The sequence below is a fragment of the Euleptes europaea genome, chromosome 6 (assembly GCF_029931775.1).
Source record: "Euleptes europaea isolate rEulEur1 chromosome 6, rEulEur1.hap1, whole genome shotgun sequence".
Taxonomy (NCBI): Eukaryota; Metazoa; Chordata; class Lepidosauria; order Squamata; family Sphaerodactylidae; genus Euleptes; species Euleptes europaea.
The window spans coordinates 103,014,989-103,041,742 of record NC_079317.1 but is presented as its reverse complement, the minus strand read 5'-3'; the positions used below and the strand labels follow the sequence as shown (position 1 = coordinate 103,041,742).

General features: G+C 44.3%; 2 protein-coding genes across 2 annotated transcripts in view; both read left to right on the top strand.

The window, feature by feature from the left end:
* Window positions 1-26,754, top strand: part of SELENOH (selenoprotein H) — a 416,044-nt gene that overhangs the window by 279,009 nt on the left and 110,281 nt on the right. The gene's annotated exons all lie outside the window — the stretch shown is intronic.
* Window positions 1-26,754, top strand: part of ZDHHC5 (zinc finger DHHC-type palmitoyltransferase 5) — a 74,687-nt gene that overhangs the window by 12,451 nt on the left and 35,482 nt on the right. Inside the window, exons 2-3 of the mRNA XM_056850817.1 lie at window positions 2,879-3,028; window positions 4,097-4,285. Of these exons, the coding sequence (XP_056706795.1) occupies window positions 4,182-4,285 (104 nt within the window). The 5' untranslated portion in view covers window positions 2,879-3,028; window positions 4,097-4,181. The remainder of the gene's footprint in view (window positions 1-2,878; window positions 3,029-4,096; window positions 4,286-26,754) is intronic.

Here is a 26,754-nt window from a genome sequence, read left to right as displayed (position 1 = left end):
GGCCACGCCTGGGGGGTAGGGTTGCCAGATCCAGGTTGGGAAATTCCTGGAGAGTTTGTGGTAGAGTCTGAGAAGGGCATGGTTTGGGGAGCAGAAAGGCCTAAGCCAAATATAATACCATAGAGTCCACCCTCCAAAGCAGTTATTTTCTCCAGAGGGACAGATCTCTGTCATCTGGAATTCAGTTGTAATTCTGGGAGATCTCCAAGTTCCACCTGAAGGTTGGCAACCCTAGGCCTGGAAGTAACCTCTGGGTGACTTAATACAAGGAGGGTGCATATCAATATGCCACTGGTATATTACTGGTACAATTAAAGGGAGCCAAAAAGCAGATCCCCGAATAATGCTGAATTTATTTGGCATTATTTGAGGCCGCTTTGGCCCTGCCACCATTTTTAAACCTCCTCCCTCGCTGTTCCATGCTCCCTCCCTCGCTTACCTGCTACTGCCAGGTGACACTGCAGGCTCCGGGAGTCAGTGCAATCTCTCCCCCCCCCAACTCTATGTGGAGTTTGGCGGGGGGGGGGAGAATTTAAAATCACACTGACACAGGGGAAGGGGATCTAAGCCCTGGGCTGCGGATCCAGGCTGCTCTCCTTCTCCATACTCTGGAGAAGGCGGGCAGTGTGGATCCCATTTTTCAGGTTTGGATATTGTTCGGGTTCAGATTTATTAATCTGGGTTTTCTAGATTTTTCAGAAATTTCCGGGTTTAATAAACCTGAACCCGATAAATACCAAAAAATTGATGCACACTCGTACTTGATACCACCCAACTTGTATGACTCAGCTAGGCCTGGCTGCTTGCCACTGTTCAACAGCAGCCACCCAATGAAAGCCAGTGTGGTGTAGCAGTTGGAGCTTCAGAGTAGGGTCTAGGAGACTCAGATTCAAGTCTCCATCTGGCTATGGAAGCTGACTGGATGATTTTTGGACCGGTCACATACTTCAGCCTAACCTACCCCACTGGGTTGTTGCGAGGATAAAAAGGAGAGGAGAATGATGTCCTTCTTTTGGTCCCCACTGTGGAGAAAAAAGGTAAGGTAAAGGTCCCCTGTGCAAGCACCGGGTCATTCCTGACCCATGGGGTGACGTCACATCCCGACGTTTTCTAGGCAGACTTTGTTTATGGGGTGGTTTGCCATTGCCTTCCCCAGTCATCTTCCCTTTACCCCCAGCAAGCTGGGTACTCATTTCACCGACCTCAGAAGGATGGAAGGCTGAGTTAACCTTGAGCCGGCTACCTGAAACCGACTTCCGTCGGGATCGAACTCAGGCCGTGAACAGAGCTTTTGACTGCAGTACTGCAGCTTAACGCTCTGCGCCACGGGGAGAAAGGCAGGGTATAAATGAAGTAGATAAATAATGAATATAGCTGAAGATGGGAGGCAGATAAAAGGTAGGCCGTGAATGAGGCACGGAAAGGGTGTTGGTGTTGCCAGGAGGCGGGAAAGAGGAAATAGTGTGGGGATGGGAATATGTGGAAATTGAGGTGCCAACCCACAAGTCCTTGAGGGTACCCTACAATGTAAGTCCGCCTGGACTAGTGACCACCACCTCTCAACTGGACCATAGTTTTTCTAGGTAGAAGCTGCTGGATGGAGGAAAAGGAAGGATAAAGAAAGGGGCAGATAAAGTAGGTTGGGTGGGAAAGGGAGAAGGAAGCAGGAAAAGGGGAGAGGCTATGGGGGGAAATGAAAAGAGTAAATAGTGGAGAAAGGGGGAAATGATATGCCTCCTGTAAGTCTTTGTGGGTTCCCACTTGTAAAATAATCTAAACTTGAAGTCAGCAATTCTAGTTATAGAGCAAGTCACCATTGCTTCCAGGGGGCTAGTTTGCCAAAATCTATTAGTCAGGTTGCTCACAGTGTTGACATGTCAAATATGTAGACTTCCAAATTTGCTGAGGTTATTTGTAATTGCCTCTATGTTTCAAAATAATCTATATATAATTGCTGCTTTGAATTCTGCATGGACTGGTCACCTTTGAAATAACATGGGTAATTCAGAGCAGGGTTTCGTAAACTTTTTCCACTTGTGACACCTTTTCGCCGAAGAAATTTTACGCGATCCCAGGTATATAAAATAGGTATACAAATCAAACATTTCCTGATAATAAATCAAATTTTTCGTGACTCTCACATTTCAGTTATGCAACCCCATATGGGGTTGTAACCCACCTTTTAAGAAGTTTTGATTTAGAGAAACCCCTCCCCATCAGATCTTCTTGTTTGCCTTGTTGGTTGACCTTTATGCAACACAGAATTCTGTTTATCTCATTGTCATGCAAAACATGTATGTGAAGAGAAGGTTCTATAAATGTATTTTAAAACAGTAGGAATTGCCCAACATATATTTGATAAAGAATACACTGGACTATAGAAAAGAGTTCATCATATCTTTGTTGTCTCTTTAAATGTCCATCAGTGCTGAATAATTTTTTACAACAGAACTGCAATATTTTGGCAGAACAGACATTTTGTTGAGGTAACATGCATATTTCAAAGTGTAGCCATTTAGTAGGCTCATGTTTTTGAAAGTTTGCACTTCGCTCTCATGTTCCCATTATAAAGGCAAGCCTTTTGATGGTTGAGCTTCAGTTTTATTATGATAAAATGAAGCCAATCCAAACTTCAAATGAGTTAATATATGTTTGTTACGTTTTCTGTTTTTTCCTTAAATGGATTAATTTCATTCCCCTGTATTGATGTTTGTACTAAACAAGACATGCCTCACAAGGTCAGCCCCTTGTTTCTTAAGAGTAGAACTCAACTTTCAGATCTGTGCGAAAGACCTTTTAACTGCAGTGTGGTTTCTCTTGAATATTCTTAATGTGTTGCAGGTAGAAAATGCTTAACTTAATTTTTTTTTTCCCCTAGGTAAAAGGAGGAACTCAAGATGAGGAGTTGTAATCGTTTAAAGAGTTTTAAAGCAAATATCAATGAATAAGGATTGGTTTTACTTGTGTGAAGAAAGCCTGGCCATGGATCAGTTTGGAGCGTACTAAAGATATAGAAGCGGAGGGCCTGGTCAGCATTCTTTTTTTTCCCATTTTTCTTTTTTTACTGTCAATTACATTTTGGATTTTTAGCAAATTATTTGAAAACCAAGTTCATCTCCATTTCTTCTCAACTGGGCTTTCTCTAGAGACAATTGATTCATTAAAGATGTAGATTGAAATGTAATTACCTGTATTTTTTAAAAAGTAAAACTAGTCTTGTTTAAAGATTTGGGGCATTGTGTGCAAGGGAACCAATAGGATGACTAAAACACAGAACCAGCCCTTCAGCGTGCCCCCCACTCCCCCTTGAAAGAAATGGATTTAAAGCTCAACCTTGCACCAGCTGTTACCCAGATTTAGCAGTCAAGAGAGAAATAAACAAAATTAAACAACCACCGCCAGACAGCCCCAGTTCCTTGTGGAATCAGGAGAGAGTGCTCCTGCCTCAGGAGACGAAGACTTGGGGGTGGGACGGAGAAGATTTGCTAGCAGGATAACCTTCCATTGAGCAGCATTCAGCCTGCATTGCTTTGCACTAAGATCAGATTAAAAGGGAAAAGAAGAATCTTTCCCCCCAAATCTGAGCTGGAATCTACTGTGGGCTTTTCTTTTTAAAAAAATCTGGTGGAGTCCTGGTGTCATTTATCAACTTTTTTGGAGCGTTTACCTGGCTCAACCTGCCTTTTTGCTCTTAAAAAGTCAAGCTGATTTAGTTGCTACATTTTTCAACTCTTTGTGTCACTTTCTGAAGAGGACCACCTCCACAAAGCTATTGTCTTTCAAAGCTTGCCTGGTGCAAGAACTTTATCTTTTGCTAGCTATCCTTAGTCTCTAGAACTTTAAATCAGAGCACAACCTTATATGTTTACATTTTCTTTCTCCCCCAGAAATCTTGGGTGTTAGTATATAATTCTCTTGACTGCCGGCTGTGAGACTTCAATTCTGAATACTTCCCTGTTTCATTCTATTGCTGATACCAATTCCATCTGGATTACACCATAAATCTGACCTAATTCTGGTATATCAGTTTATTTCAAGAACCTGGGTAACTGTATTAAAACATTTCCCCTTCACACAGTTGCTTTCCTTTTTGAAGGTCCCTCTCCCCATTTTCGTGTCCATTCTGACCTCAGTTGGGCCTGGGCTATGCTGCAGGGCGGATCATCCACCAGAGCTCCAACATGCCAGCAGCATCTGGAAAGAGATTCAAACCCAGCAAGTATGTCCCAGTATCAGCTGCTGCGATCTTCTTAGTAGGAGCCACCACTCTCTTCTTCGCTTTTACGTGAGTTAACAAAATATCTAGTCCCTGTGGGTGGGTTGAGGAGTGTTGAGAATATCTAGTAGCATCCTTTCTGTTACGTTCATTCTGTTAACGTTGGCTATGCAGAGATGGTTGTCCAGTCAAAACAAGGCTTAGAGAGCTCATATTTATTTCATAGTCCTATGCTGAGAGAAGAATAGATAATTATAAAATCACAATGGGAGAAATCTGACCTGATCTGAAACCATAATTTCACCTGCTCAGAACATACTGTTTTGGATATTTGTGTTTAATTCTGAAGTCTGCAGGCATGTTGCATATGAGTTAAAGGGAAAGTGTGAGATCTTGCTCACGTTCAGTGGATGAAATTCACTTCCATTTTCTTGCTAAATGCTTCCAATCCTGCAGTTAAAAAAAATTCTTCAAAGTAACAGATTTCATTTAAGGGGAATCTTAATTGTAATACATATAGAATATAATGTTTCATGCTGTAGGGATTATTGAGGAAGCTCCTTCTTGGCATCACTGAGGCTGTGCCATGATGATGATGGTGACTGAGGGTCCACATGCTATATAAAGTGATATTGCCATGTGCCAAATAGTAGGGTAGAGCTACTACTGCTGTTTGCCTGCTGTAGGCCAAAGGAAACAGGTTATCATGCACTGGGAGACCTACCAGTATGCAACATCAGTCACTGTGTTTACTTAACTGCAGAGGAGCTTACATATCTGTAAATGCTCATCAAAAAGAATTTAACTGAAAGTGTGAGATGGTTAAAAGAGTGAACATCTTGTCTGGATTTCCCTACTATAAATGTTAGTATGCTTCAGAATCTGAAATAGAGAGAATGCCCTAGGACAGCTCTAAAACTGAATTGCACTAGAAAAAAATAACCCTTAAGAGCAGGTTTAATTGTGGCTGTACAAAATCACTAGTTTTTATTGATTGCATGAAGTTTGTGGCCTCTGTGTTAAGGAGTTTTTTTTACATGAAATGGGGCTTATCTGCAAGCAGGTTGGTTAATACTATTAACTGCATGTTTGCCAATCAGGGTCGTTGGAGAGGAATACAATTATGTTTATTTGGGACAGAAGAAGGCATAGTCTAGATCTGGCTGCTGGCGAATAATTGAACCATAAATGAAATGTTTTCTTGAGGCATTGCCATTGTTAAATTATTGCAGCTGAAGAAATTGGCTGATAGACACATCTTAATGCACAAACTTTTTAATAACTCCATGGGTTTGAATCTCTACAGCAGGCACTTCTAGTTCAAATGTGCTAATGTGGACTAATGGTGACTTGTCCTTTTCCATGGCAGCTGTTTATGGTGACAGAGATTTTCCTTACATTGCAGGTGGATTGAAAATCATGTAAGGATTCTTGCTGATCCTGGGAGATGAGGCAGTTCTAGTTTGCAGGGGGTATTTATTTTCTGTGCTATGTACTGAGGATTCCCCTTGCCTTCCCACAGGTTTGTGGGTAGACAGAAGTACCCATTCCAACCTGGAGTGCAATGAGGATCCTTTTCCATAGTCCTGACTAGCAGGGGCAAGCCATTTAACTTCTGATAGGGAGCCACTGTCTGTTTAAACAGAGCAAGCTTCCAACATGGAAGTGAGAACTCCTTGTGCTGTATTATTCTTTAGTCTTTTTCTGGTGACACACCCACAACATAATGAGCTGAACTAGTTAGCAACAGTTCGGTGTTTGTGGTATGTTTTCGTGTAAGAAATGGATGACACTTGGGCTATCATTTGATAGGATTATAGGGGAGAAAACAGATAAAATTGCTTTGTAGACTAAAAGTAAACTGCATACTTTCAATAGATCATCCTTGATTCATGTTGATGTATTTGTTTCAAATGTAAGAGTTGCCTAACTGAATCAGACCTTGTGTCTGGCGTTCTGTCTCTGAAAATGGCCAGCAGAATGACTTGGCGAGCTCACAGGCATAGTAATGGCCTTCCCTTATTTTCCTCAGATATACTCAGTGATGTGGGTTTTCCTAAAAAAAGTGAATTATTTTCAATGCCTTGAAAGGGTTTTGAATCTATCATGTTTGCATTCCATTTAGAAACTAAAGTTAAAGTACTTCATTCTACATGTTGAAGAAATACCTCAAAAGTTTTTCTGGTAGCTAAATGTAAACTGAAATATTTGTTATGTGGGGAATCTGTAGAGCACACACACAGTGTTGTTTAAATATTATATTCAAAGCTCTACTTGGAAATTAGTTTTGTGGAAAATTTCAGATATTTTAATACATCTGTTACATACACTCCCATTCATTAAATTATAAGGGGGGAAACCTATGGAACCAATTAATGTGCTAACATTACTGTGTTCAAAGAGCTGAGATGATGTTACTGGTCTGTTTCTACAGCTTAACTTTCAGTGATGGCATCTTCAGCTTCAGTCTTTGCTCGTTGTTTATGATGAGGCAAATCTGCTTTGGAACTCCTTGAGCCCTGTTCAACTTTCACTAAATAATGGTTCTGTCTGTGAGTCTGTGGGCAACATAGCTAGTTTGGAGTAGTGTAATGGCTAAATCTTGTCTTTGACCAGTAGCACTCCAGTTCAGATCGCTGGTCAGAGTAATTGGTTGAGTTTGGACCAGTTACAGACATCTATACTAGTAGAAATTGTTCTGAAATAAACTACTTTGGAATGGTTAAATCTTTTTAACATGTGCCTGAGATGGGCATATTTATAACAGCTGCATTTTCACAGATCTTTAGATACAAGTGTAGAATTGAGAACATGGTGCATTCTTTCAGATGTGTCCCTGAGCGAAAAATAAAGCTAACTGAGCCAATATATGCAGGATAATATTTGGGAGCCAAGTACCATCTGTTGGGTTAGGAGAAGCTCTGCTTTCTATGGATAGTTCCAACTGATGCTGCTTGACATCACACTTCCTGTGGGGATATTTTCCATGGGCTTGTTGTGGGCTGCAAAAGGACAGTATCAAGAGAAAGAAACATCAGACCTGGGAGAGACTTTAATATCACATCCACCAACGTGTCTCCTAGTTGCTCCAGGAGATGAGCAAGGACCCATTTTGGTCTGGAGTTAATGCTTTTTGTGGTGGTTTAATGTGTTGTAAAATTGTTGTAGTGTTCATTTGATCAACAGGGGGTATAAGATTTTCAGTTAGGTAAGCACATGCACATCACTTAATCTCTATATGGTTGCAATTGAACATGCATACTAATTCTTCTTGAAGCATCTCGTTTGATGTGATAATGAAAAGCCTGTCCATAGTTTTGATCTGTGTTCGTTCATTTATGTAAGTCATTGTATGATGTTACAGTAATTCATTGATGATCATGCAAGTATGAACTAGTCCCCTTCCTGGGAATTGTATAATTTTCCTCATTCTGAGACTGAGGGAATGGAGGGAATATTGCATAATTCTGTTGAAATTCTACCATTGAATAGCATTTATATCTTGTCTTTCTTGAGGTCCCTTGTATTTATATCTTGTCTTTCTTGAGGTCCCTTGTATTTATCTGAAGGGCTAGCTCGTTTCTTTCTGATAGCAGTGTCAGAGTCAAGTGAAACTCTGTGTAACTTGTTGCCTTCAGCTTCTAGGCAACTGAAGGCAGCGCAAACCTGCACTCGTTTCAAACATCCTCTTGCTGGATTGGTTGGGTGCATGTGTTTTTATTACAGTGTTGCTTATAAAAACTGTGGCACTCACTATAAACTGTGTGTCTCTGGAAAAGTTAAAGCATAGATACAGGGACTAAAATAAGTACAAGTAGATGAAGAAGTAGTTTTTGGTTGCATTTTTCTACTTGGGGTGAGAAATTGACTATAAACTTTTTGTTTGCTCGATATGTGCTTTTGAATTTCTATAATTACATGACTCACGTTAATCTTGTATTGAATTGTTACACTGCACAAGCACAACTTCTGATTGGCTCATCAGTTCCTTGGACTAAGAATTACATTCCCAGACCAAGAAGAGCATTTTAATTTATGGACTTAATTAGGAGAAGCGTTAAGATCATGTGGCTAAGCTTAAATGTAATTAGTAGTGATTTTTCTTGTCTGTGTTGGGAGAAAAGCTAACCGAGGTAAGGAATATTTCCTGTTTCACAAAGATAATGTAATCACCTTTGAGCATAGTTCTGTAGTGTATGCTGCTCAGCTTTAGGATTTAAATGAGAAAGAAGGTGTTCATTTATTCTATACCTGAATAGTACAGTAGTGAGAGGTAGAATTTTTATCTACCTCTGTCTATTGTGAGAGGGTTCTGGGAAAAATGGGATTGGAGGATATATATCTCCCCAAACCTTGATTTGGGGCGCATGTGTGTTAAATCAAGAAAATGGTAGAGGGAAAGATTTGCCATGTAACCCTACATACTAATCCTGCTGTGCCACTGTTCAATTTGAGAACCCACCATGCCTGTTGTAAAGTAAAAATAGAAATATTGGGCGAGTCAGTCAGATCTTCCACATCTTTTATATTTTGGTCTTCAAACTTTTATATTTTGGTCTTCAAACTTCATATATGTTCTGCCTGGAGAGGCTTTATTGGGTTCCTTTTAAAAAGTCTCCTATTGGAAGTATGGGTTATAAATGTTGTTGTACAGTTTTTAATACCCTGGGAAAATGTGACATAATGGGGTTCACATTTGTTTGTCATGCTTGCCATGGTGAGCATCCCTTCCCCTTTTGCTGGGTCGTCCCTGCAGTCAAACTGTGGTGCATTAGGCATCTCTGAAGTATAGCATGATTTCATGGATGATTCCCAACTTCCTCCTGAACTTGAAGCTGTCAAGTAGGAGAGGATATTACTCCTAATCTGGATCTGCAATTCTGAATGATGATATGACATGGCCAAGCCATCTCTGTTCTCTGGAAGATAGAGCTGAGGAAAAGGTGTAGAATTGTCCCTGGCTGCAAGCTGTATTTTAGACACACACACCCCAATTTTAGCATGATACCCAAGACAAGCCCCCCTTCTCCCCTTTGCTGAGGGAGTGGCAAGGCTATGGTAGGCAGTCATGATTAACCCCAAAAGCACTAGGTTTCATGTAGAAAAATATTAAATGTGTTGTTAAAGACTTGACATATCAACAGCATTTAAACAGTGTCAATTTGGTCTCTGATTGGCCAAGGCTGCATCTTGAGCCATACAAGGTGTGATGGAAGTTGGATTGTGGGCAGAGCTATGAGTGGGCCACTTTATGACAAATTTGGCTGAGGTTCTTAGCAGCACATGCCACACAAGTCCTTGCTAATCCTTTTCTCATTCAATGGAGGAAGGCATCCTTGAGTTAGGGGTGATTTATTCTGTCAGGCCTGGTGGTAGGGCTAATCTTCGAACTTATGTCTTCAACAACAGCAGTTCACTTCCTGCCTCTAAAGGAAGAACAGAGTTTTTGGTGGAGCTCTACACTAGTAGTGTTTCTAGGCTTCCTTTAAACTTTATTTACTTTAATTTCATCTATCCTCTCATTCCCTTCCCTTAATGCTGGTAGTATCTGATGTAGAAGTTTTTTTTAAATGAAGAATCTGATTGGCTGAAGCAGCAGTTCTCTAGCAGTGAGGCCTCAGTTGGGCCCAATCCTTCGCTAAGTAAGGCATTCAGAGGGGTTTTGCCTTGGCTTACTCAGCCAATGAGCTGGAAGTCACTGAAGTTCAATCCTGAACATCCTGGACAGAGACCACAAGCTATGACTTGTCACCTTCCACTTCAGAGGCTGGGAATCCTGTGGATACATCTAAAGGCTGTTTTGGCAGCAAAACGAGTTAGCTCACTAGGCTACAAGCCATAGTGAGCCAGTTCATTTTGGTGCCAAAGCAGCCTTTAGATGTATTCATAGGAGAAGATTGCCAAAGGAGACAATTTTTGCAGATATTGTGGAAATCATGCAAAGAATGTGGGTAGATTCCAGTGCTGTTTTAAGTCTTACCTGGCCCGCCTCCTCATATTTAAAGGTATCCAAGCTGCATCTAATACGTGACTGGATCAAGCGGTTAGTAGTTCAGCAAGGTGAATGCTTGTCCTCCCCCTTCCCCACGCCAGGAGCCATGGAGAAGGGAGTGCATGGGTCAGGATCAAGAGGAATGGTAAGCATCTGGGCTTGTCATTCCATTCACCCTTCAGGCTTTGCTTCTTTTTATTCCTCTTTCTTTCTCCCTTCCTTTCCCTGGACTTTCCTTTGTACCTCTTTATTCTCCTTTTCCAATTCTTTTGCAAAACAAGTTGATAGTGCTGGGCTCTGCCTCCTGGGGTAGTTATTTTTTGTTTGACTCCATCTCATGTGTAAGCCATTTTGGTTTTAGGTTTGCCTCCTATGGAAGCCATTTTGGGGTAATACTCACCACTCCCTCACAAAATTCCAGAGGTGCTCACAGGCTCAAAAAAGTTGGGAACCATGGTTCTAAAGAGTGTCACAAAACATTTGAAAAATAGGGTGCTTGTTCTACCACGAGCTTTGTAACAAAGGCTATTGGGTCTTTGAAACTGGTGACGGGTACCTCTTGTACCCTATAAGGTTCAGTGCAGTTTTGCCAAATGTGGGCTGAGCTATGGCCAAGCTGTCTCATTGCAGATTTGGCTGAACTGCTTAGCCACTCATGCATCCAAAATTTCCTTTCTGCAGCAATCCTGTTGCTCTTTGCAGCAGACAAAAACATCCTTGCAAATAGATGTTAAAGTATTTTAACCCAGTTTCCACTGTTAACAAAAAGAGACCCCTCTAGGGCTCATCATGTGACTCAATGTATTTGGCAAGCCAGGAAAGTGGAGTTTCCCAGAGACCTGTTACCGTTGGTGAAAAACAAGATTCAGCAGATGTTGATAGTTTCAGAGGGTAGCCATTTTGGTCGCACCAAATGTTAGATTTGAGTCCAGTAGTACCTTAGAGACCAACAAGAAATCTTGGGAAACACTTGAAAGAAATTGATTCCCCCACTTTTTTTTGGAATGAGTGAAATGCATTTCAGGGTAAAGTTTTTCTCAGAATATGTATTATGTACATTTTTATGTAAGACAATCTACAATATTAGATAAATCCTTATTTATTTATTGCTATAATGTGCTTAATGATAATACAGTATTAAAGAATTAAGTGTTTTCAGTGGTATAAAGTTTAACTTGATATCCCCTTGTGCTTATACAGGTTGAGTATCCCACATCTAGACATCCCATAATTGGGCTGACCTGAAAACCAGACCCTTCAAGCTGGCATGCAGCCAGATCCACGTGGCTCCTCCTCTCCAGACTTCCAAAAGGCTGGGCCACATGGATTTGGCTTGCAGCCACATTGCTCTGCCTTTTCAAAGTCTGGAGAGGCGGGGCAGCATGGCTGCGAGTCAGATCAAACTTCAGCTGGGGGGGCAGGGAAGCTAAACTGAAGGCGTGCCCAGCTTTCAATTTAGTGACCCCACTGCTGCTGAAGTTCAACTTTGGCAGAGAAGGAAACTAAACTAAAGGCTTATCCACTACTGAAATGCATGAGTGCAGAAATGTTGGATGTGCTCATAATACATACAGGACAGTGATGCGATACATCAGACCTGGCCAGCATCCTTCATATGAAATCTGTGTGCAAACCAGATTATGGTCTACAAACCTAAGCAATATGCAGTAGCTCCCTGGGAGAACATCAGAATTCCTTGGCAGACTAGTTGATGCAGAAAGGGATTCCTGAAAACAGAAAGTGTGAAAAGTATGAGAGTATTCTGTTGTGATGCTGTGCCTCACCTCAGAAAAACACATTTTCTAGAAAACAGCTAATTCCTGTATGACAGGTGGAGATGAAATTATATAAAGCTTTTTAGTTAAAAAAATTAAGACAAAAAATTAACTTGTTTTCCTAAAGCAAGCCTTGTTGTGATGTCTTGGCACTTTCTCTTATGTAGCACTTACCCTATATACTCGAGTATAAGCCAAGTTTTTTAGACATGATTTTTGGCTTAAAAAACTCACCTTGGCTTATACTCGGGTCAATACGGTAATTCGCCTGCCGGGCCCTCTCCTAGCGCGCTCCCGCCGGGCAGCTGATGGGCGGGCTGTCCCGCCTTCTCCCCCCCACCCCACCCGATCGCACCTTCTGCGTGGTGGCGGCTTCTCCCACCACCCCACCCAATCGCGCCTTCTGCATGGCGGCAGTTTCTTCCCCCAACCCACCCCACCCGATCGCGCCTTTTGCGCAATCGTAGTCTTTTGCGCAATCGCGCCTTCTGTGCAGCGGCAGTGGCTTCTTCACCCCCCACCCCACCTCACCCGGGCCGGTCCTCCTGCTTGCCAGCTGACCCTGCGGGGCCTCCTGCGCGCAGGGAGGGGGCCACCACCGCCTGCCCGCGCACCTGGAGCATGGTCAGGTAAGCTTGCGGGGGGGAGGGGGTGCATTTCCCCCTCGGCTTATACGTGGGTGTCGCGAGAATTCTTTGTATTGAACATTAGTTCATATTAAAAATATTAGGTTATATTAAATGAGTTTGGGTTAAAAATAACCACACTTATATCTTAATATTATAACCTATAGCCACATGAAGACCTGACTTTTTAGCTGACCCCAGTTTCCAATTAGGGCCTCTGATCTTAAAGGAAATTGCAGGCTAGGGCTTAGTTACCCAAAAGAAAACACACCAGGATGCTTGTAATTGGTTAAGGAGAGAACAGACATTTGGTCAGGCAGCAATCTGTCTGCTAGATTGGGGGAAGGTGTTAAAATACACAAGACTTCATAGGCAAACATTTGTCAGAAACTCTGGGAACAGAAAGCTTCAAAACAAAAACATGGCAAGGCCATCTCCGGGAAAACTTGAACGGAGGGCTGTTGTAAAAATCTTTCTCCCACAGTTTTACCTATAAAAGAGCCTCCCAAAATCCTGGTATTTTGTCATTCTAGGGAAAGAGATCAGGCTTCCCAGTTGTTGCATCTCTCTCTCTGGAATTGACCCAGAGGCCTCTGTAATTGTTTGTCTGTAATTGTTTGTCTTGCATGTGTGTAAGTTTTGTTATATTCTGTCATATGTATATATATTCAGTTAAGTATTGCTTTTTCTCTTTGCTTTATATTTCCTTGTAAGTATAATAAAGCTGCTTGATTTACTTTATCTGCTCTGTGTGCTGTATAAGAGTGTTTCTCCAGATCTCTCTGGGTTGCTTTTTGTTAAGTGAAGCAGGCAGAGAACCATGCACAACGAACTAAGGTTTTTGCTAAGCTTTGGTGAGTAGGCTAGCAGAGATTTTCCATTTACATCAAGGACCGAGGGAGAGGGCAAAGGGAAAATTCTTCCAACAGTGGGTGCCTAATTTTTCCCCATTTTTGGGGTAAAATTAGGCACCTCGGCTTATACTCGGGTCGGCTTATACCCGAGTATATACGGTACCTTTCTAGTTTCTTTGCATTCGTTTTTAGAGTGTATTGGGGGAGGTGTTCTTTCTTTCATTCATGCATCTTTTTTTTAAATAAATGTTTTTATTAGTTTTCCGTGTTAAATAAGGATACAGGGAAAAAGAAAAGGTAGAGAGGAAACCGTCGGTTAAACAATATTTAACATTAAAAAAATGCATAATTCTACCCCCTTATAAGGTTCAATATTAGTCATTTATTAATGAAATAGATTTGATCGTCAACTTATTTTTCTTATGACTCATTAAATTTTGTTATTTTTTTGTTTTAATATATTCATAGAAGGAATTCCATTTGTCTTTATTTGCTCTTTGCGTGTCTTTTTGTAATATTTCTGTTAGGTGTGCCATTGTTATATATTCGTAAGCTTTATCAATCCAAGTTTCAATTTTTGGTATTTTATCTGTTTTCCACAGTGATGCTAACACTATTCTTGCTGCTGTAATTAAGTATTTTAATATGATCTGTTGGTCTTTACCGCTTTCGTCTGGTGTTTTGTTTAGGAGGAATAGTTTAGGATCATATATTATAGGTTGACCGATGATAATTTCTATGTTCTTATGTATTTTCTTCCAAAAATTTTGGACTAATGTACATGTCCACCAACAGTGATAAAAGGTGCCTCTAGCTTTATGACACTTCCAACACAAACCAGATGTCGAACTGTTCATATTCTGGATGTCGCTCGGCGTTATGTACCACCTATGTAACATTTTCAACCAATTCTCTTGAATCCCTTGGCAGAGGGTGAATTTAAGATTTCTACGAAATAGCTGTTCCCATTTGTCTGTTGTTATTATCTCATTAAGGTTTTCCATCCATTTGATTTGACATGACTTGTTCATCTTCTGTATCGTGTGTCAGTAGTAGCTTATATATTTTTCCTAGTAGATGTTCTGTTGGCTTGGTTATCATCTGTTCGAATTCTGTTTTTCCTTTTAGTACTCCCCTAATCCAGCAGTCCTCTTTAAATCTTGAGATTAGTTGATGGTATGTTAGCCAGGGCATCTGTGGATAATTAGCTTGTATCTCTGATAGTGTCTTGAGCGTGCCATCTGTTTTTACCAGGTCCTGATATTGTATTGTCCCATATTTTTTCCTGTCTGTTACGGAACCATAAGCATTAAAGGGCGCCGTCAGTAATGACCCATCAGAACTTAACCTTGATTTCAGTTTCCGCCATACTGCCACCATATTTTCTACAGTTGGATGGCCTCCCATTTCTTCTAGACTCTTCCTCCAATTTTTTCCCCATAATAAGTAATGCGCTCCACCTTGTAAGCCTGCGAGCTCTAGTTTAGTGGTCCTGTCGTTGGTCTGCATAATCCAATCTTTAGTCCATACCTGTCAGGCTGTCTGTAAACACCTCGCTTCGCCTTGACTTCAAGGCTGTTTTCTGGCACAGCTGCCAATTGCTTTGCTTAGCTTAGCTTCCCAGGGTCTGAGGTCCGTGGGAGCTTGGTATTTCCAGACTGCAATCTTGATGTGACTGTAGTTCTGTGTCTGTAATTCACCATATAACCAAGTGTACCCCCATCCCCCTTCGTTCCTGCCTTTTGGTCTCTAAGCTCTGCATAACTGTTACCAATAAACTAACTCTTTTGGACTTTTGTCTCTTGATGTGGCTGTTGGACTTCAGTGAACACAAGTGCTTACATATTAAGGCATTAATATGTACACTTTGGGCACATATATCTTAGAGTCTTTGTACCAACAACCACCCCGTTCCAGCAGGGACGGGGGAAGTGCCTGAGCAGTGCGTTCAGTCAGGCATTGGGCACGAAGGGAGTCCAGGAAAGAGTCAGGCAGGGTCACCCCCACCGCGGAGGGGGGTGAAGCATTAAGGCAGGAACCAACCTCTTTTCACCTGCCAAGCTAGAGCCCCGGAGGGTTCGCCTGGCGCTCGGATAGGAGCTGGGACGGTGCTCTGCGAGTTACCTACCCCTGGCTGGAGCCCCGTGCAGTTCGCCCAGGATCCGGGTGGGAGCAGGATCGCTCCCCGGGTGGTGAGTTCCTGCCCGGAGCCCTGGAAGGCTCCCATCCTTGGTTCCTTCCGTTGGGGACGGCGGACGACGATTCTGACCTAGCACGGGACATTTTAGCCGAGATACATCGTACTGACGCGGAAGTCAATCGCCTGACTGGACTTGTTCGGGCTCAGTGGCGTTCTCTAGCCGCGACAGTTCCCTGGACCAGTGCCCGCCAAGACCTCCACACCTTGGACTGGTTGGTGGAGGACACTCGATTGGTGGCGGAGGATTTACAGTTGTTAACTAGCTTGTTGGCGGGACTAACCCCCAGTGACACGCAGTTGGATCAGGCAGGGGTCCCAACCCGTCCTCCTGCATCACCAGACATGGCGACCCCAGCCACACCGGATCCCCAGCTTTGCCAAGCGGAGGCAAAAGTGGTGACAACACGGGTGGCTGCGCTCTTCCAGGGCAAGACCTCGGCCACGATTTCTGTAGCTGAAATCACAAAGCATCTGACCCCTGACATCGGTGCTGGTGCGGCGGCCTTGGCGGTGCAGATCCAGCCGATGCTGGATCTTACCGACCCCTCTGAACTCCTCTTGACATTGGAACTGGAGGCTCTCCCACTTGTTACCACAGCCCTCACTGCTAAGCTTGAGGCCGACCAGGCCTTGGCTGAACGCAAGAGGGCTGAAGATCAGGCGCGGGCAGCGGCGGATGCCGCGGCCAAGTCTCGGGCTGAACAGGAGAAGAAGAAACGCTTGGCCGCCAAATGGGCGCGATTCGGCACACGCCCTCGAAACACCGGGGGCTATGGATTTCCCTCGTTCTCCCCGGCTTTCGTCCTGTCTCTCAGCATCCAACGCGCCCGTAGGTTCGCGGGAACTTTATCCAATGTACCGGATGATTCCGACGAGGAGGACCTATGCAATGGGGAGTCACTCTGGGCTACTAACCTACAGGCCAGCCAATCCCGCCGCACTGGCGGTGCCGGCGACGATGTGTTTCTGTTGCGGAGCCAGAATCGGGACCTTATGGAACAGGTGGCGTGCTTACAAGACCAACTGGCCCTAGTACTCTGTGACAACGACCAGTTACAACGGGCCCAAACCGCACCCATTGCCCCAGCTCCACCTACGCCGCAGCAGCCACCACAGCAACCGCCACAACAGCCCCCACAGCAGCCAGCTGTGCCGGTGGTTCCTCCCGGCGGAGGGCCTGTTGCTCCTGGTGGAGGGCCCGTTGCTCCTGGCGGAGGACCGGTGGTGCCCTGCGGAGGACCGGTGGCGCCCGGTGGAGGTCCCGTTGTGCCAGGAGTCCCTGCCCTACCGTTGCTACCGGGTGCGCCGGGAGCACCAGGGGCACCAATTCCTGGACACCCACCTGCACCCCCAATGCCATGGAGGCAACCCAAGTTGAAGATTTCTTATGACGGTTCGGTTGGGACTCTGCCCCGTTTTTTGCATCATGTGGATAGTTAACATGAGGGAGCAAAGACAATTCTTCCCTACCGAGGATAGCTGCGTCCGTTTCGTTGCCTCCCTGCTAACGGAGAAAGCGGCCGACTGGATGATTCTCCAGTTCGATACGTGGTCCCGCTCCATTCGCTCCCTCAACAATTTTATGTTTGCCTTGAGGAGGCGCTTTGAGGATCCCTTCATGAGAGAGAGAGCCAAAGCAGAACTTTTGCAACTCCTCTCCGGTTCAGGAATTCGCGGATGAATTCCAGCGACTCACAAGTAAAGTAGTGGACTGGCCCGAAGCTACCCTTATCCACTACTTCCGAGAAGCTTTGCACCCGGACATTCTGAACTGGTCTTATATGCGAGGCGACCCAGATACCCTTGAGGATTGGATTTTACTGGCAGAGGAAGTAGGGGCAGTCAGAAACCTCCCCCCAAACCTTCGGCTCCCAGCCCGCGGAGACCAACCCGGCTCTCTCTGGACCGCGAGTCCCGATTCCAGAGGGGAGCCTGTCTCATTTGCGGTATTATGGGCCACTTTGCAGCGGCTTGTCCTCAACGTCCAGAACTCGCTCGACCGGACGCACCGTCCTGAGCTCGGGGACGACCTCAACGCAGAGGCACCGCGGCCACCCACAGCGCAGCGCCGGGACGACCCACACCCTCTGCACTTCATGTCGGGGAACCGTCCAGTCTCCCTGCACCTATTGACCCCACAGGGTCCCGGATTGCAAGTGCCCTTTGGGGGACAGCTCTCCTTCTTCAGACGAGGACCGTCACTGGGATTCCCCAGCTCTTAACCTGGAATCTCCTCTTGACCTGTCAAAAAACGGACACGGTCTGTGGTGAGTGGACCCCTGCAGATCCTTCTGCAAAACCCAAGGCTCCTGTTATGGTGAGTGAAGTCGAAAATACTGTGTATGTGGACGTAGTGTTACAACATTATAAAAAGGGCCCCCAGTTACGTGTCAAAGCACTCATAGATTCCGGCTGCGGGCGCTCTTTAATCAATGAGGCCACTTTCGAAGCTCTTCAAGTCAAGTCCGAGAATCTACCGGCTCCCGTCCAATTCGCCCAAATGGACAGCAGCCACTTTAAAGGGGGTCCAGTCGACCGTCGCACACGGGGAGTAGCGATGGGCATTGGTTCTCATTGGGAGCAGATAGACTTTACCATAGCTCCTATCCGATACGAGGTCATTCTGGGAATCAACTGGCTCAAAGGGCACAGTCCCTCCATAGACTGGAAGGCTGATACTATTACGTTTACCGACCCTGTTTGTGGACAGCATCGACGCGAGGTCACGGTAGTCCTTCCACCCGCCTCGGCCTTAGCTTCCGATGCCCTGCCGTCAACCCAATTACCCGATGAATACCGAGACTTTGAGGATGTTTTTGATGTAAAAGAATGCGATGCATTTCCCCCCACCTCAGAACAGACTGTGCGATTGAAGTGGTGGGAGACTGCAAACTGTCTAAAAGTAAAATTTACCCTATGAGCGTTTCCGAGCGTGCCGTACTGCGAGACTTTCTGGATAAAAACCTTACTTGAGGGTTCATTCGGCCATCAACCGCTCCCAACTCAGCCCCCGCTTCCTTTGTCCGTAAGAAGACAGGTGACTTGCGCTTGTGCATTGACTTTCGAAAACTCAACGCAGTCACCCAAACTAGCGCCTACCCCATCCCGCTGATCTCGGATATCTTGGGACAACTTAAGGAGGGGTGCATTTTCACCAAACTGGACTTGGTCGAAGCATATTAGCGAGTCCGGATTCATGACGGAGACGAACCCCTCACAGCCTTCTCTAGCTGCTTCGGAATGTATGAATTTCTGGTGATGTCTTTTGGATTAAAAGGGGCCCCGGGGGTCTTCATGCAGCTCATTAACGAGGTCCTCCATGATTTGTTATATCGGGGCGTGGTGGTTTATCTCGATGATAGCCTTATTTACTCTAATTCCATAGATGAGCATGTTGCTCTGGTCAGGGAAGTGTTACAGCGTCTCAGAGACAATCAACTCTATCCTAAGGTGTCTAAGTGTGAATTCCACCAGAAACAATTAACTTTCTTGGGTTACATAGTTTCACACCAGGGCCTCACCATGGACCCTGCTAAGATACAATCTGTACTCGATTGGGCTCCTCCCTCCACCCGCAAGCAAGTGCAGCAGTTTCTCGGCTTTGCCAATTTTTACCGTGGTTTCATTCCCAACTTTGCTCAAGTGGCACTGCCACTCACCGACCTCCTGAAAACCAAGGGTAAGGAGGTCTCTGCCACGTTGCCCACCGCCAAGATTCATTGGACAAATCAGTGTCAGACTGCCTTTAAAAATCTCAAGCAGCTGTTCACTTCAGAACCTGTGCTAAAGCATCCTGATCCTGACCATATGTTTATAGTACAAGTGGATGCGTCTGATGTAGCTATGGGGGGGGCTCTTTTGCAAAGAGGACCGGACGGTCTTCTTCACCCCTGTGCTTATTTTTCAAGGAAATTTGCACACTCCCAACTGAACTGGCCAATTTGGGAGAAGGAAGCTGCAGCCGTCCACCATGTCCTCACTACGTGGAGGCAATTTCTGGAGGGTTCCAGGGTCCCCTTTGAGGTCTGGACTGATCACAAAAATCTGGAAGCCCTTACGGGGGCCCACAAACTGTCTGCGAAACAGCAGCGTTGGGCGGACTTCTTTGCTCAATTTCGTTTTGTGCTCAAGCATGTGCCTGGAAAACAGAACGTGCTGGCAGATGCTCTTTCCAGGCTTCCCCAGTATCCGGTGAAAATCGACCGTCCAACGGTCTCCTTATTCACCCTGGCGCAAAGGGATGCTCTACCGGTTTTGGCTGTACAAATCCGGTCCCAAACTCTGCTCCAGTCCCAGTCCCAACCAGCGGACAGCAGAGCCTTTGGAAGGGGGGAATCGACTCCCTCACCAGTCCCTCCTGTGCCTAGTGCCCCAGAGCAACCAGTCCTCCCCTCCGTCCCACCATCACTGCCAGCGAGCCCTGCTTCACCCCCCTCCGCGGTGGGGGTGACCCTGCCCAACTCCTTCCTGGACTCCCTTCGTGCCCAATGCCTGGCTGAACGCACTGCTCAGGCACTTCCCCAGTCCCTGCTGGAACAGGGTGGTTGTTGGTACAAAGACTCTAAGATATATGTGCCCAAAGTGCTTCGGAAGGAAGTTCTGCAATTAGCTCACGGAGCCAAAACTGCGGGGCACTTTGGCTTTTTGAAAACTCTCCACTTATTGCGCAGGCAATTCTGGTGGGCGGGCATGCGTGCCGATGTGGACTCTTTCATTCGCAGTTGCCTTATATGCGCCACTGTCAAACGATCCCAGGGAAAGCCCTCCGGACTTTTGCACCCACTGGAGGTCCCCTCCAGGCCCTGGGAAGTAATTGCTATGGACTTTATGACAGATCTCCCTCTCAGCGAGGGTAAAATGGTTCTTTGGGTGATTATTGACTTATTTTCCAAGCAGGTACATCTCGTTCCCTGCGCTGGTATACCCTCCGCCCCAAAGTTGGCCCACCTCTTTGTGTCACATGTCTTTCGTTTACATGCCTTTCCGCGTAAGATAATCAGCGACCGCGGGGGGAGCTATGTCGCCAAGTTTTGGAAAGCTTTTCTCAAGTTGGTGGGGGTGGAGCAGGGGTTGTCAAGTGCCTTTCACCCCCAGATGGATGGACAAACTGAACAAGTAAATGCTGTTTTAGAATGCTATCTGCATTGTTATGTTAATTACCATCAGGATGATTGGGTTGAATTTCTACCTTTTGCTGAATACGCTTATAACAATGCTGTACATCAATCTACTGGTTTCAGTCCTTTTTATGCTGTGTATGGTCAGGATTTCAGTCCCGTTGGCCGGGTTGATGTTTCTGGGGAAGAGGGGGGTGCGGATGTGGAGTCTTGGGTCCAAGCTGTCCACACCACTTGGCCCTGGCTGGTCAAGAACTTGGAAAGAGCCAAACGGAAATACAAAACTCAAGCAGATAAGCATCGCTCCCCCAGCCCAGACTTTAACGAAGGAGACTTGGCTTACCTCTCCCCCAAGAATCTACGGTCTACCCGCCCGTGTGGCAAACTCAGTGCCAAGTTTGTGGGTCCGTATCCTATTGCTCGAATAATCAACCCAGTAACCATGGAACTGACCCTCCTAAGACTTTGAGGCGCGTACACCCTGTATTCCATGTCAGCTTCCTGAAACCTCATGTCGCCGCCCCAAACTGGCATCCCAAACCGCTGCCTGAGCAGCCGGTGATGGTGGGGGGGGGAGAGGAGCATTTTGAAGTTGCCAAGATCCTGGATTCCTGCTTATATCACGTTTCTCTTCAATACCTTGTTCGCTGGAAGCACTTCCCTCCTGCCTATGACGAGTGGGAACGCTCCCGCGATGTGTCCGCCTCCCGTTTGGTGCGCGCATTCCATCATGCCTACCCCGACAAACCAGCCCCCCAACGCGGGAGGGGGCCTTGAGGGGAGCAGAATGTCAGGCTGTCTGTAAACACCTTGCTTCTCCTTGACTTCAAGGCTGTTTTCTGGCACAGCTGCCAATTGCTTTGCTTAGCTTAGCTTCCCAGGGTCTGAGGTCCGTGGGAGCTTGGTATTTCCAGACTGCCTCTGTAATCATGATGTGACTGTAGTTCTGTGTCTGTAATTCACCATATAACCAAGTGTACCCCCATCCCCCTTCGTTCCTGCCTTTTGGTCTCTAAGCTCTGCATAACTGTTACCAATAAACTAACTCTTTTGGACTTTTTTCTCTTGATGTGGCTGTTGGACTTCAGTGAACACAAGTGCTTACAATACCAAGGTTGCCGCTTGATGATATATTGTTAAATTTGGAAGTGACATTCATCAGTCATAATTTTAAATTTTATTCGGGGATGTTTTTTATCCCATACAAAACTATTGATTTTTCGTTGCCAGAATTTTAAAGTCTTGTCTGGGATTTTGATGGGAATTGTTTGAAATAAGAAGTTGAATCTTGGAAATATGTTCATTTTAACTATGGCTATTCTGCCCAACCAAGATACCTTCAACTTGGTCCAATTTTGAAGATCATGTTCAATCTTACTCCAGACCACTTGATAGTTGTGGATAAATAAATCTTGATTATTTGGGGGGGAAAGTTATTCCCAAATATTTTATCAGTTTGGTTGATATTGTACATCCTGAGATAGTCGTTATCTCTGATTCCTCTTCTTTAGTTGCGTGTTCTAAGAAAATTTTTGTTTTGGTTGTGTTAAGTTTGTAGCCTGCCAATCCTCCATATATCTGAATATCATTCATAAGTTCTTTAATACTTGTTTCTGGTCGTGTAATTGTTAATAAGACATCATCTTCATAGGCTCTTATTATAAATTCTTCTCCTTGTACATGTAAACCAGTTATATTCTGATTTGTTCTAATTTTATTTGCTAATACTTCAAGTGTTAGATTAAATATTAGTGGGGACAATGGACATCCTTGCCTGGTCCCTTTTTCTATTTTTATATCTTTTGCCAGAGTGCCATTTATTATGAGCTTCGCCTGTTGTTCTGTGTATATGCTAGATATCCAATGAAATAGATTACCTTCATTGCTTATACTATAGATTACTTGTCTTATATTGCCTTTTGCGCAATCGCGCCTTCTGCGCGGCGGCTGCGGTTTCTTCACCACCCACCTCCCCACCCACCCCACCTCACCCGGGCCTGTCCTCCCGCTTGCCAGCTGACCCTGCGGGGCCTCCTGCGCGCAGGGAGGGGGTCGCCACCACCTGCCCGCACACCTGGAGCACGGTCAGGTAAGCCTGCGGGGGGGAGGTGGTGCATTTCCCCCTCAGCTTATACGTGGGTGCCTAATTTTTCCCCATTTTTGGGGTGAAATTAGGCACCTCGGCTTAAACTCGGGTCGGCTTATACCCGAGTATATACGGTACCTTTTCTAGTTTCTTTGCATTCTTTTTTAGAGTGTATTGGGGGAGGTGTTCTTTCGTTCATTCATGCATCTCTTTTTGATTAAGTTATCTCCAATTCATTCTGCTCCATTTGTTTTCAAGCTTTTCCTTTCTGGTATTTGTCATCTTTCCCCTCCTCTGCCCCTCCTTCAGTTGTAGTGAGTATTCTACAACCCAAACTGGATTGTTAAATGTTCAGGAAATTTTGGCATTTTAGAATTGCTGTCATCCATGCAATTGGAAGGCTCCATCCTATTCTCAAAGTAAAAAATTATGTAATAAAATATTCTAGAGAAGTGAAGTCCTGGCCTAAGGCTCAAAAGAGGGGGAAAATAAAAATTTCGTGAAAAAAATAAATTTCAGTCAATCAATCAATCACGTTAATTTTGATACAATATCAACTCTGAATAAAAATCAAAGTTAGGTTAAAATAATAAAAGTTGATGATTCTGGAAGGGATGATTTGGAGAAGAGGAGGAAAGATCTTCTATGGGGAAAGGTTTTCAATCAGCCATTCACGAATCCCACTAGACTGGAGGCAAAATTTGGCTACTTGAGTGGTTATCTCCCGAGAGGAGTCTGCTAAGAAAAGGGAAACTTTAGCTTCTTCCGATCTCCCATGAAAGGATGACAATATGGGAGAATGTACTGTGATTTTATGTTGTTGTAAAAGGGACATTGAATTGAAAATTGAAAAATCTCATGTCATTTTTATTCTTTCAGCTTGGATAAAATACATCTTATTTGAAGTAAGTAAGATGTATTTTATCCAACCTGAATATGCCCCACCTTTCTTCCCAGTGGGGACCCAAACAAGCTTATATCACTCTTCTCTCCTCCATGTTATCCTCACAACAAACCCTCTTAAGGTTCTTGTAGGTTATCCGGGCTGTGTGACCGTGGTCTTGGCAGGCATCTTCAGAGGAGTAACACTGAGGAGGAGTAAGCAGCTGTGGCAGGCATTTTCAGAGGAGTAACACTGAAGGACAGTGTTACTCCTCTGAAGATGCCCTCAACAGCTTCTGGCGAAACATCAGGAAAGAAAATACCAAGACCACTGTCACACAGCCCGGATAACCTACAAGGACCAATGAACTCTGACCGTGAAAGCCTTCGACAATATTTTAAACCCTCTTAATTTTGAAGAGGTGTTTGAAATCTTATTCACACTGTTACAAATGGGGATTCATTCCAGAAACATGTGCAGCCTTACTGTGTGTGGTGGTATACTAGAGTCTGGTACACACACACATGTTGGCTCATCACACTGGGAAGGGACAGAAGGCATGAGTAAACTGGGCTCATCTGCTGCCTCCTTGAGATTGCCTGGTCATCAGCACAGTGCAATTGCTTGGAGGAGGATTTCATAGCATTGCTGATCACAGTGAGGGCTGTATGTGGCCCCTTCCTCCCCATGGTTGCACCCTACAGATGACCAGGCAGTCGTGCAGAGGCAGGGCCAGCATGCTTGAGCCTGTTCTCCCTCCCTGTGTGGTGAGTCAGCACATGGCGGGGCGGGGGTTGTCTGTACTGGCCTTAGTGCACAATTTAGTGTAATATCCAGTTACTCTTTATATGTGAATGAATAGTTATTCCTTAGCTACATTTTATCAAAAATATTTCTCTGAGCTGTCTTTAAAATGGGTTTCTTCTGCTAGTTTATTAGAGTGTGGAGGTTTACATACTGTTTCTAAGTCCATATTAAAAAAATTAATTACAACAATACAGGTGGTTCTAATATTTTCAACTTTAATTTTGGGTTCGTTTCCAAGGGGCAGAAACATAGTTATACTTGGGCATTTTAGGATATAGTAGGCTGCACCTCCAATAGTGAATATATATCTACCGTATTTTTCAGTCTATAAGAAAAAATAGGGGTCATCTTATACATGGGGGCGTCTTATAGGGCGAAAGAGTCCTGTAGCCCTGGCCTGCCGGCGTCTGGCTTTCAAACCAGTCGCCACCCACCTAGCCCAACAGCTCACTGGCGAGGCGGCTACCTGTTTGAACGCCGGACACTGGCCAGCCAGGGTGACAGGACTTTTCCGCTTGCTCTCTTTCCCCGCCCGACAGCTGATGAGCGGAGAAGAGAGCGAGCGAGGAAAGAGGCTGGGGTGGGCGGTGACTGGTTTGATGGCCGGCCAGGGCCACCGGCCTTTTCCCCTGCTCGCTCTCTTCTCCGCCCGTCAGCTGTTGGCCGGGGAAAGAGAGCGAGTGGTCAAAGAGTCCTGTTTCCCTGGCCGGCCAGCGGCTGGCGTTCAAACTGGTCACCAGCCGGCCAGGGAAACAGGACTCTTTGGCCGCTCGCTCTCTTTCCCTGCCCAACAGCTGATGGGCGGAGAAAAGAGTGAGTGGGGGGAAAGGTGGCAACAGCCGTCTTCCATGTATAAAATGACCCCCTAAATTTGGGGCTAAATTTTTAAGAAAAAATGTTATCTTATACATGAAAAATACAATAATTATTGTTTGAATAAAATGCAGAGTTTTACTCGTGAATTTCATAAGAATATCACACAGTATCACTTTTTTGCATTGTTATGTATAGTATTTTATGTTCTTAAGGCAGCAAAAAAAATTCAGGTTTGACAAGAAATTCTCTCTCCCCCCCCCCCCGTTCCCCCCGAAACTTAAATTTTTTTCCTTGGGGCGAAAACCCAGAAACCTCCAGCTTTTTCTTCCACAGCTTCAAAGTTTTAGACAATTGTACTTCTTTAAAGGTTTTTTCCTCCATGGTCTCTTGTGTGTGTTTTGAAGTCTTACGTATCTTAAGGTCTCTTCAAACATTTTGAGGTATAGTCTTAATTTTTTAAAAGTATACATATAAATGTAAGGTGTTAATGTGATACGTATCGGGAAAACATTATGGTATAAATAAATGTACAATTTCCAGAAATTTTGAAGCCATGGAATTTTTTTTTTGTTGAAGCCATGGGGAAAAAAGGAAATTTTGTGAAAAATTGAAATATATGCAACATTTCCTTTCTTATCAAATCTAAACTAATTTTACTGATTTAACAACATAAAATGTATCATTCATATCTTAGCATAAACATTTTACTATTTGGCATATATATGGAATTTTAAAGTATAAATGTCTTAATTTTCTGTAAGGAAAAAATGCAATTATACCCAATACCTGGGAAGGAGTTGCAAACAGTTACACCGTATGCTAGTATAGTACATTGTCTTAAATTTTTGCCAACTGAGGTAGGGAAAAATAAAGGTTGGAGGTAGATTCTGTCATAAACGAAAGTGTATTCTTTAGATAGAAACACACTCATACAAACAAAATAAGGCAGGGCTACCAGCATGTTTGACTATTAAGCTAAACTTTATAACATTAAAAACACTTACCTCTTTAGTATATTATCATTAAACAGTGTATAGTATATTAATTTTTGCCAAAATTATTGACACTAAAATGAAAAAAAATCTTGAAAATGTTGCATATGTCTATGGCATACATAGGAATTATCGTTATATAATGCTGTAGTTTGTCTGAAATAAAAAATTTCATGCTATGCATTTTGAGGAAAACCTTCACTCATTCCAAAAGTGCTCCCCCAAATATCTGTTTTTCTACTGGAAAAATTGAAGTCTTCTGAGGACTTTTTCATGCTTTGCATTTAGAGTGTGAAAAACTTGCCCTTAAGAATAAGTTAGCTAATTCCAAGAGAGAATGTAGTTTTTTCCCCCCAGTGGTCTCCTGAATTTGCCAATTTTTTCAGTTGA